Raw genomic sequence first — 11095 nt, 5'->3', positions numbered from 1 at the left:
TATTTTATTTACAAATTAAGATTGTTTTTATGTTTCTACAGAATTACTAAATTAAATTAAAATCAATCTTTAATCTAAACTACTGTATCTATATTTTTCTAATCAAATAAATTTGAATTATAAAAAATTAAATTACTTACAAAAAAATAAAACTAACCTGCTGCCGATTTTCCCAGCCAACCACACTTTTTCCGCAGACGAGAACCCCAAAAATGCTGGCAGTTTGTGCAATGGCGTCTCTCCACTACCCAGACCTTTCTTCTCTGGCAAACGTTTGCAGTTTTCCCAAATTTCTCAGACTTCCGGTCCAAGAATAGTCCAAATCAACAATCAAAATGGATGAAATCACAGATCTGTAATGGATTAAGAAAATAACCACTTCCTCTCTCAAAAATTGCTCAAACAAATGGTAATGGCTTCCACATCAAACCAGACGGGCGGAAGAAGGAGAAGACGATTTGCGGTGCCTGTTCACTCCGCCGACACGTGGACTAATGGTATAATTTGCGGTGCCTGAATCAGAGACGAAATTATACCATTGGTCCACGTGTCAGCGAGCGCCAAAATTAAATTCAAAACTTTTTGTTTATTTATTTTTAAATACGGGACACATGTCATTATTTTGATAATTTCGCCTCACTCTTAGACGAAATGCTTAAATAAAAAAAATAAAAATTAGTTTTGTCTGACTTTTATACGAAATTAATGCTGAGTTGGCAAAAATTTACCCCAGACAGAAAAATTGTTTGAATTTTAATTTATTTTGATAATTTATTTTTAAAAATATATTATTTTAACCTTTTAGCCTAAAGTGTTGGATCGAAAAGAAAAAAGAAAAAAAGAAGAAAAAGTGTTAAAATACGGTGTATAGTCTGATGCATATAATTGGCGATAAAATAAAAGTAGATAATAGAAGTTAATGGGGCAAATAGGAAGGCAATCAATCATATGGAAATGAAGATCACAGTTGTTTAGGGTGACGTGGACTAGCTTTCATAAATTGACGAAAACGACTTTTTATTTTAATATTCAATTAAAATATAGGCACCGACAGGGGACGCTGCTCATGTGGCATCAAAGTCGTAAATATTATTCTAATAAAACAAAACGTTCATTATTTATTCTATTAATTTTATTTGTTCATGTGAAAGTAAATACACTGCTCCACAGTCAAAGCATGTTGTTATACTAAACTAAATCCATATGATTATTTTTGTTTAAATTTCTAACTCTCTCCTTGCCATTATAATAATGTGACAAAAAAATCCATAGTCAACATGCACAGCTGGAAATTATTTACCCAACAATCTTATTGGTTTTATGGACATGAGAACAGAGAACAGAGAACAGTTAAGAATTAAGTGAGTGGACCCAAAGTCAATTGAATATACGGATCTAACCCTTCTCGCACACACAGCTCTGAATAGGGCCTTATGATTTTACTGCCTTATGGATTACTCAATTTGCTTATCAAAGTTCTTGTACCATTCTTTTTTGTTTTTTTAAACATCTTCCTAAATCTTTAGTTTTCGGGTCTTTTTCTTTTTATTTTTTTTTGTCAAGTTGCAGTGAGTAAGTTTTGTTCTGACCCGCCCCACCAGCAGATACCATTTATCTACCGCATTATGTTTAAAAGTAACGTGTTCTTCTTGTCGTGATGGCATATTAATATTAGGGCTAATAAACTATTGGCATGCTTCATTTTATTAGAATTTCTAGCATTCTATGACTTGCTGTGATGTAATATTTATTCTTGGTCAATGATTTATACTTTATATGTCTCATGCTCATCGTCTCAAAAGTATTAATCAGCAGTAAATGTAAGTTAGTCAGGTTGACGAAGCACAGATTAAGTAGATGAAGCACGATCCATTGCCCAAGCAAGAACAAAATAAATAGTAATATTCTGATAGAATTAGTCAATAGTTGAAGTTAAACTTGATCGAAATGAGTTGAGACTACGTATTCAGAACATGATTTTATTAATGTTGTTTGGCGTGGAAATATTTTCTACATTTTTTTTTCATGTGCATACTTGGTGATTTGATGTTATACTAGTCATATCAGAAAATAAATAACAAGAATAATTTCTAGTATTATTTAATTGGACGGTTGTGATTCTCGTAGATTTTGGCCTGTTTAATAACAACAATAAGATAGAAAATATATACTTTAGTCTATTCTATATTTAATGCATATTAAAACGATAGATTAAATATATTTTTATTATCTTATCTCATTTATTTTAGCTTAAATCTCTTATATAATAAAATTTATATAAGAAGAAAGTGTGATAATAGGTCTATAGGGTAAGTTTACTATATTTATTAGTTAAATAAATACTAAAAAACAACATAAAAAATTCATATTTATTATAAACTCCCGCTGCCGTTCTTCAGTGTCATCCTCGGATTTTTCAAAGCTGTGATGAATTTGTTGAGGGGATTGAATGAAAACCCAATAACATTTGTGAAATTTCCTGCATTACAGAAGCATATATGATCATCTCCAATAAATCAGCACCTGACAATTTTCTGTTTCTCAAAAAATGTCTCAATGTTGCACCGAAATAGTTCAATACTTCAATTAATGCAAGTCGTTCCTACCTTCTCTCTTATGTTGTTTTTCTTTAATTATTGAAGCACCAAAACAAAGCAAATTAAAACTACTAGCAGAAAATGTCAACAATAAAGATGTACCATAAATACCCCAATAAGCTATCAGCAATTTCTGATTTCATGTGCATAACAATGTGTTAGGATTTGGAAAATGATCGTAAACCATAACAATGTGAATATTTTTTTTATCATATTAATTAATATCTTATTAATCTTATTTTAAAACATACGATATAATTAAAAAGTAAACATTTTAATCTTAATTTTCAATGAATATCATAAAAAAACAAAAAGAAGAGCGTAAATACACTAGCGAGTATAAGCGTAGAGAGAGAGAAATTGACGTTTTAAAGACAATATAGGCCGCGTGAGCTGATCCTACTTGCCAGTTCTTAGCTTTTTCTCTCTTTCTTTGTAGTTTCTCTTCCAATCTCACAAGTGCCACTGAATCCTAACCCTGCTGTTGCTGGACCCCACTCACAAATAATACTAATAATTAATCAGATTCCGTTAACTAATATACCAAAAATGCTAATTAAAAATCCATTAAATTTATTATAAATTGTATAGAGCACATTAATAATATTTCTTTATTTAAATTTTTAGTACACTGATTAACTTTTAGATAATAACAACAGGAAAGTGTAGAAGTGTGGCAAGATTTTCCAATTTTAAGACAGCAACAGGATCCTAAAACAAAACCCCCTCTGCCGACGGAAATTTATCCCTTTTCTCTCTCACATTTTCCATTTTGAATACAAAATAGATTAATAATAATAATAGAAATATACCGGAAAAAGAAAAAAGAGGTATTGAATTTGCTTTATCATTATTCACCAAACTCCGGTGGGTCACAGCCATCGCCACCACCGCAAGCTGGGTCCCACCTCCCACCTCACTCTTTACTAACTCTCACTCCTAACTCCTAACTTGTTCATTTCTTATATATTTTAAAATTTTATAATTTTGATGTTTGGTTTTATTAGTTTTTTCCCCCTTTTTAATAATCTCAGTTTTCGTTGCTTTTTCCCTCGATCTCTCTGTCTCTCTGTCCCCCCAACCCTTATTGTATTGTATCTCCTTCTCTCTTACGCGTCTTAGCTTCTTCTCTCTCTCTCTCTCTCTCTCCTTCTTATTTGTGTTGTACCACTTTCTCTCTCAAAGCATTGCCATAGATTAGGACCAGCCGTCGGTGGCTACCTTCTAAAGGAATCAAAGTCTCTTTCTAAAAAAAATTGTATTTTTATTTATATTTATTTTGGCCCGCAATTGCAAATTACGTGTATTGAGGAAAGTTGTGATTTTGGATCCGTTTTTGGTTTTAGCTTTTATGTGGGTGTGGTGTGGTGCTGTTGGGCAATGCAAGAGTGGATCTTCTTCTTCTTGTGAAAGGAAGAAGAAGAAGAGTTGCAACTCTTAGAACAAGTTATTTTTTTGTGAGTGTCAGTTTCAGTGATGCACACCGGAGGTCGACTTGTTGCTGGTTCCCACAACAGGAACGAGTTTGTGCTCATCAATGCCGATGAGAATGGAAGGGTAACTTCTCTTTCTCTCTCCAAAATCTATGTTTTTTTTTTCCTGTTGATCTCTTCTTCTCCGCCAAAAGTGTTCTTTTTTAGTTTTGGGGTTTTCACTTTATTATCTGTCGGTGGTTTCTTAAATTTAACAGTTTTGCATTTTGTTTCAGCTTCTGTGGTTGCCTTTTTTCGTTATTAGTTTGGGAGGGGTTATGTTATGTTGTGAACAAAAATGGGTTGTGAGCTTTTGCTCTTCTAAATTGGAGTTTTGGTTTTTGGTTTCTCCGGGAGATAGGCTTCTGAAGTTCAGATTTAATTGATTGTGGTATGGATGTTTGAGGTTTAACCCTTCTGGAGTGTGTTCAATTGTCTACAATGCATTAACGTATGTGCTTGTAATGTGTGGTTTAGCTAGTGATATTAGTAGAAGAATAGTTGACTAGTGAGGCTGGAACAATTGCTGGTTATTTTGTCTCATATTGGACGATTTGATGTTGATGTGTGTTATGGTTTGCTTGCGATTAGCCTTGAGAAGATCGACGAGGAGTGTGTGAGTGAATTTGTCACTTTCCTTGCCTGTGGAACTTTGATTTGTAATTTTTTTATAGGGTATGATTTGATTAGTGTGGAACCTTGTGGGGAAGTTGAATCGTTTAGTTTCTTAAAAGAATTGTGAATCAGGTGCTAATAACGCTTCAATCTTGGTTTTCTTGCTTTGGTTTTTCTCAGATTAAGTCTGTCCGAGAACTGAGTGGGCAGATATGTCAGATTTGTGGGGATGAGATTGAGGTTACTGTGGATGGGGAACCCTTTGTTGCCTGCAATGAGTGTGCTTTCCCCGTTTGCCGGCCTTGCTATGAGTATGAACGGCGAGAGGGGAATCAGGCCTGCCCTCAGTGTAAGACCAGATACAAACGCATCAAAGGTGAGATTGATTGTGGATTCATTTGTTTTTTACTGTTTTAGCTTGCTTGTGTTGTAGACATTTTCTTATGGTTTTATCAATGAATGAATTGCAGGTAGTCCAAGGGTTGAAGGCGACGAAGAGGAAGATGATACCGATGATTTGGACAATGAGTTTGATTATGGGGATGCCGATGGTTTGGGCCCACAGCCAATGTCAGAATCACTGTTTTATGGACGCCTTAACACCGGGCGTGGCTCTAATGCTAACGTATCTGGCATCCCTGCAAACTTGGAACATGGCTCACCTCCTCTTAATTCTGAAATCCCACTCCTGACTTATGGGGAGGAGGTAGTGTATCTTCAAATTTCCCTTTTTGACAAGTCTGATTTTGCGTCAATATGTGCGTTACTTCATCCTAGTGAGATAAGACTTGGCTGTTGTTGTTCGTATGTGCGTTGCTTCGTGCTGACAACTCTTGTCCTAACATAATACTTTTATATTATTCATAGGATCCCGAGATATCATCCGATAGACATGCTCTAATAATTCCACCACATACGAATCATGGGAACAGAGTCCATCCCATGCCTTATAGTGATCCATCAATTCCATGTAAGTTCTGCACAGTTGTGTATTTCTACAATCTGCGTTTTTACATCTCTTATTATCTGTACCGTATATATTGTCACCTTGGTATTTCTCTTGTCACAGTGCAACCCAGACCAATGGTACCCAAGAAAGACATTGCAGTGTACGGGTATGGAAGTGTGGCTTGGAAAGACCGGATGGAGGAATGGAAGAAAAGGCAGGGTGACAAACTTCAGGTGGTGAAGCATGAAGGCAATAATGATGGAAATTTTGGTGATGATTTTGAGGACGCTGATTTACCCATGTAAATTTCCTACTCCATTTTCCGTATTTTTCCCCTTTAAGTTATTTTTTATTCTCCATGATTGGAGTGGATATGGGAGCGTCACACTATAACATCAGGGCAAAACCATTTTGCATAAGGACTACATTTAAGACCTGATCGCTTGAAATCAACTTAATTGTATATAGATAGTTGCCGGTGCATCATGCATGCACACATATTAGCCAACCAAATGTGTTTTATTCTTTATATTTCTCTAATTGTCTGCCGTATATTTTTGGTTAGTTTATCAACATTTTTTTATCAATATATTATATCAGGATGGACGAAGGCAGGCAGCCACTCTCTCGGAAACTACCCATCCCTTCGAGCAAGATAAATCCTTATAGAATGATTATAGTACTCCGGCTCGTAATCCTTGGGCTTTTTTTCCATTATAGAATTCTCCACCCGGTTAATGATGCATATGGCTTGTGGTTGACGTCAGTCATCTGTGAAATATGGTTTGCTGTATCATGGATAATGGATCAGTTTCCAAAATGGTACCCAATACAGCGAGAAACATACCTTGATCGTCTATCACTTAGGTAACATATCTGGTGTTTTTTGTTTCTTGACTTGCATTTGTTCTGCACCCAATTATATGTCCAGTATATCTCATTGTACTTTTCATGCCCAAAATCCTAGTATGTTGCTCAACATTGGCTTTTTACATGGCTGCAGATATGAAAAAGAAGGGAAGCCATCTGAATTGTCCAGTGTAGACATATTTGTCAGTACTGTTGATCCCATGAAGGAACCTCCACTGATTACAGCAAACACTGTTCTATCAATCCTTGCTGTTGATTATCCAGTTGATAAGGTTGCATGCTATGTCTCAGACGATGGTGCTGCTATGCTTACTTTTGAAGCACTTTCCGAGACATCTGAATTTGCTAGGAGATGGGTTCCATTTTGTAAGAAATACAATATTGAGCCCCGAGCCCCAGAATGGTATTTTGGTCAGAAGATGGACTATCTGAAAAATAAAGTACATCCGGCATTTGTCAGGGAAAGGAGAGCAATGAAGGTTTCAACTTTCTCTGCTTGCAGTTTTTCTTTTTATGTAATTTGGTACTTGTGCACTATGCTAATGGTTTTCTTTTTGGCTTCACAGAGGGATTACGAAGAATTTAAGGTGAGGATTAACAGTTTGGTGGCAACAGCACAAAAAGTTCCTGAAGATGGATGGACCATGCAAGATGGAACTCCTTGGCCTGGAAACAATGTGAGGGATCATCCTGGCATGATTCAGGTGAGAGGATATGTCAGTTTCACAGATACCAAAATTAGTTTTTGCAGATGGTGATGGGCTTCTCGTGAGATGATTTTATTTAGTGTTTTCTGCTCAATGAACAATATTTTAGTTTCTTTTAAAGCTTTTAAAAAGTTGTCTGGTGGTGTTTTACTCCCCCTGTACACTTGTAAACAAATTCCTTTGCCTGATGTTCAAACTAATTTGCATTATGTAACGCAAGCTATCTCACTTTGCAAATACACTTGCTTTTGCTTCCCACCTGCTTTTGGCTAGATGATTTTTATCCTAGTTGTCACATTTAACTGTCGAAGTTAGAAACAATGACATTCTTTTTGTACTTTACAGGTCTTCCTTGGACAGGATGGTGTTCGTGATGTTGAAGGAAATGAACTACCTCGCTTGGTCTATGTCTCTCGAGAAAAGAGACCAGGCTTTGATCACCACAAAAAGGCTGGGGCAATGAATGCTCTGGTAAGTATCAAATCTCTTTTATCTTGGTTCAGGTTCAACTGATTATCTGGTGACCTTAAATAACTTGTGTTTGTAATGATAATAAATATCTGAAGGTACGGGCCTCAGCAATTATCACAAACGCACCTTATCTTCTGAATGTTGATTGTGATCACTACATTAACAATAGCAAGGCTCTTAGAGAAGCCATGTGTTTTATGATGGACCCTCAACTTGGGAAAAAGGTTTGCTATGTGCAATTTCCTCAAAGATTTGATGGAATCGATCGACATGATAGATACTCAAACAGAAATGTTGTGTTTTTCGATGTAAGTTTTTTGCTTTGCCGTTCTTCACGTGTTTTTGTGTTTTTCTTTCTGTTCTTTATTATGACGAATACTAACTCCCCAATTGAAAACAGATCAACATGAAAGGATTGGATGGTATTCAAGGTCCAATATACGTCGGAACTGGATGTGTTTTCAGAAGGCATGCTCTTTATGGATATGATGCACCTGCAAAGAAGAAGCCGCCAAGCAAAACTTGTAACTGTTGGCCAAAGTGGTGCTGCCTGTGTTGTGGCTCTAGAAAGAAAAAGAATGGCAACACTAAGAAGGAGAAAAAGAGGAAGGTGAAGCACAGTGAAGCATCAAAGCAGATACATGCACTTGAGAATATTGAGGCAGGGAATGAAGGTTAGAATATTGGGCCAAGTGGCTGTCTTTACAAATCAAAGCACTTTCTCTGAGAAATTTCCTTGTTAACAGTACTTAATATTGTTTTCAGTATCCAACAATGAGAAGTCATCCATTTTGACCCAAACGAAGTTGGAGAAGAGGTTTGGACAGTCTCCAGTGTTTGTAGCCTCCTCACTTTTGGAAAATGGTGGAGTTCCACAGGGCGTGAGTCCTGCATCACTTTTAAAAGAAGCCATCCAAGTCATCAGTTGTGGTTATGAAGACAAAACTGAATGGGGAAAAGAAGTAAGCATCAAAGGAAGCAATTTCTTTTTGTCAATTCTTTTTGAAAACTTGGTATTCTTGTTCTTGCATTTCTTTCTTCTGCTCATAATTTTTGGCTTATTACCAGGTGGGGTGGATATATGGTTCTGTGACAGAGGATATCTTGACTGGATTTAAAATGCATTGCCATGGTTGGCGGTCTGTGTATTGCATCCCAAAGCGGCCTGCATTCAAGGGGTCGGCACCTATCAACCTTTCAGATCGTCTGCACCAAGTTCTCCGGTGGGCCCTTGGGTCTGTCGAGATTTTTTTCAGCAGACATTGTCCAATCTGGTATGGCTATGGTGGCGGTTTGAAGTTGTTGGAACGGTTTTCCTACATAAACTCAGTCGTATATCCCTGGACTTCCCTCCCATTGCTTGTCTACTGTACTCTTCCAGCCATATGCCTGCTGACCGGAAAATTTATTGTACCTGAGGTACGCTTATTTGCATTATGCTTTAGGTCTCAGTGAAAAGAAATTCCTTTTATACTTTCCCTTCAACTAAGGAATTTAAAAACAAGTAAATGTTGTATTTGAGTTGTCAAGAATCATTTTTGACCGGTCAGATGGATTTTTGGTAAATGGTGAATTTAATATTTTATTTACCATCTTAGGAGTAGTAATTTTTGGAAAGAATTATTCCAAGGTTTGATTTTTCTAGAGTGATAGGGTGCACTTTAGAGGTAATAATGAGGAGTTATGACAGTTTACTTGAAAATCAGGTCAATAGATTTTAGTAATTTGTTATATATATATGCATGGATTTTATCATGATCTTTGCCTTTGATTTTCTATTTACTGGTTACGACACATTTTCCCCCTCCTAAATCCATATAATGCTATGTGTGGAAAAGCTAGAATGAAAATGGTTTCGAGCAATTAGATACTCATTGCAGTGGATTTTACCATCTTGAATCTATTTTGAAGGTTATTGGGATTGCATGTTACTGCATCATTTGTGTCCCTTTAATCATCTGGATTTTACTTGAAATAATAAAAGCAAAAGGTGTAGACTTTGGTACTAACATCCAATTTTCTATCTTAAACGCAGATTAGCAACTATGCAAGTCTTGTGTTCATGGCCCTCTTCATATCCATTGCAGCAACCGGCATTCTTGAGATGCAATGGGGCGGTGTTACCATAGACGATTGGTGGAGGAATGAACAATTTTGGGTGATTGGAGGAGTTTCTTCACATCTTTTTGCCCTTTTCCAGGGTCTGCTGAAGGTGTTGGCTGGTGTGAATACAAATTTCACTGTTACCTCAAAAGCAGCAGACGATGGAGAATTCTCAGAGCTGTATATCTTCAAGTGGACGTCACTCTTAATACCTCCAACTACTTTACTAATTATAAATATTGTTGGGGTGGTTGTTGGGGTCTCAGATGCCATCAACAATGGTTATGATTCATGGGGACCTCTCTTTGGTAGATTATTCTTTGCCTTGTGGGTCATCATCCATCTCTACCCCTTCCTTAAGGGGTTGCTTGGGAAACAAGATAGGATGCCAACCATTATATTGGTTTGGTCAATCCTGCTGGCCTCCATCTTGACTCTCATGTGGGTCAGAATCAACCCTTTTGTGTCAAGAGATGGACCTGTGTTAGAAATTTGTGGATTGAATTGTGATGAGTCTTGAATAAAGAAAGCTGAAGGTGCTTTTCAGCTACACCGCATGTCGAAGAAGCAACGTGTTCAACACGGCGCGCTTCACCAAGTTGCATGAATTTTTGGATGGAAAGTTGTATTTTTCGGGTGTGTAGATACAGAGGAAGGGGAAGGGGTGGGGGAAGCTTACACATTGTGTTACCTTGTAATAGGGGTTCTTCATTTATTCTTTGATTATATTTCTGTGGGTTGTAGTGTTCTATTCTTTTTCCAGTTTCATGTATTCTTATAAGAAAGGCATTGAATGATAAATTATTCCCTCTTCAAAATGAGGGGATCTGCAGTCTCAAGCATTAGTTGTCATATTTGAAGGTATGGTTCTTGTTCTTGTTTAAACCTTTGAGATGGGGACATTCGCTATTTTCCTCATTTGTAATACCATCAGCTGTGGATATTCCTGTTCCCCATATGTTTCTTTTTATGGTTATTATTTAACACTCGCCAACTTTTGGGTCGATTCAATCTTGTGCAGACTGTTCCTGCACATTGCTGCTTTCTCTCATTTGAACAGATATTAATTAGAAAAAAAAAATTGTTTCGGGTGTGTTACTTGGTGAGTCAGGTTTTCTATATCAGGAAAAAAGCTTTCTTAAATAAAAGGAAAATCCTACGGTATAAGAATGAGAAAAAATATAGTGGATTTCATTACATTTCTAATCGAGGCTATTGCTTTATTGCTATCTTTGAGTCTTAGTTCTTAACATATACAGTCTGTAAATTTTTTTTGGTGTCACATGGGACTTCTCACATGGAAATTGAAAA

The 11095-nt window shown here is 36.5% G+C and overlaps 1 protein-coding gene across 2 annotated transcripts; it reads left to right on the top strand.

Moving 5' to 3' along the window:
* The first annotated feature begins 3556 nt into the window (after positions 1 to 3556).
* On the top strand, positions 3557 to 10792 carry LOC113873759 (cellulose synthase A catalytic subunit 2 [UDP-forming]). Of its 2 annotated transcripts, XM_027512059.1 has the most exons (15): positions 4074 to 4154; positions 4306 to 4326; positions 4871 to 5060; positions 5155 to 5390; positions 5552 to 5654; positions 5754 to 5934; positions 6234 to 6500; positions 6637 to 6982; positions 7070 to 7207; positions 7556 to 7681; positions 7777 to 7989; positions 8082 to 8355; positions 8447 to 8643; positions 8750 to 9100; positions 9717 to 10792. In XM_027512059.1, exons 1-15 carry the CDS (start codon positions 4074 to 4076, stop codon positions 10302 to 10304), a joined length of 3312 nt encoding a protein of 1103 aa, XP_027367860.1. In that variant the 3' UTR covers positions 10305 to 10792. The 2 variants fall into 2 exon arrangements, with proteins under 2 accessions (XP_027367859.1, XP_027367860.1); XM_027512058.1 differs by lacking the exon at positions 4306 to 4326 and having other exon boundaries at positions 3557 to 4154; positions 4865 to 5060.
* Positions 10793 to 11095: the final 303 nt, after the last annotated feature.

This window comes from Abrus precatorius, unplaced genomic scaffold (assembly GCF_003935025.1).
Source record: "Abrus precatorius isolate BTA unplaced genomic scaffold, Abrus_2018 Scaffold7, whole genome shotgun sequence".
Lineage (NCBI taxonomy): Eukaryota > Viridiplantae > Streptophyta > Magnoliopsida > Fabales > Fabaceae > Abrus > Abrus precatorius.
This window is presented reverse-complemented; position numbering and strand designations above follow the sequence as displayed.

What these genes read in the sequence shown, in the direction of transcription:
- LOC113873759 (XM_027512059.1), top strand. Translation starts at nt 4,074, where the DNA reads ATGCACACCGGAGGTCGACTTGTTGCTGGTTCCCACAACAGGAACGAG. An exon ending in TCCTGACTTATGGGGAGGAG is followed by an intron (nt 5,391 to 5,551) that starts GTAGTGTATCTT and finishes TATTATTCATAG; the next exon opens with GATCCCGAGATATCATCCGA. An exon ending in GGGAAAGGAGAGCAATGAAG is followed by an intron (nt 6,983 to 7,069) that starts GTTTCAACTTTC and finishes TTGGCTTCACAG; the next exon opens with AGGGATTACGAAGAATTTAA.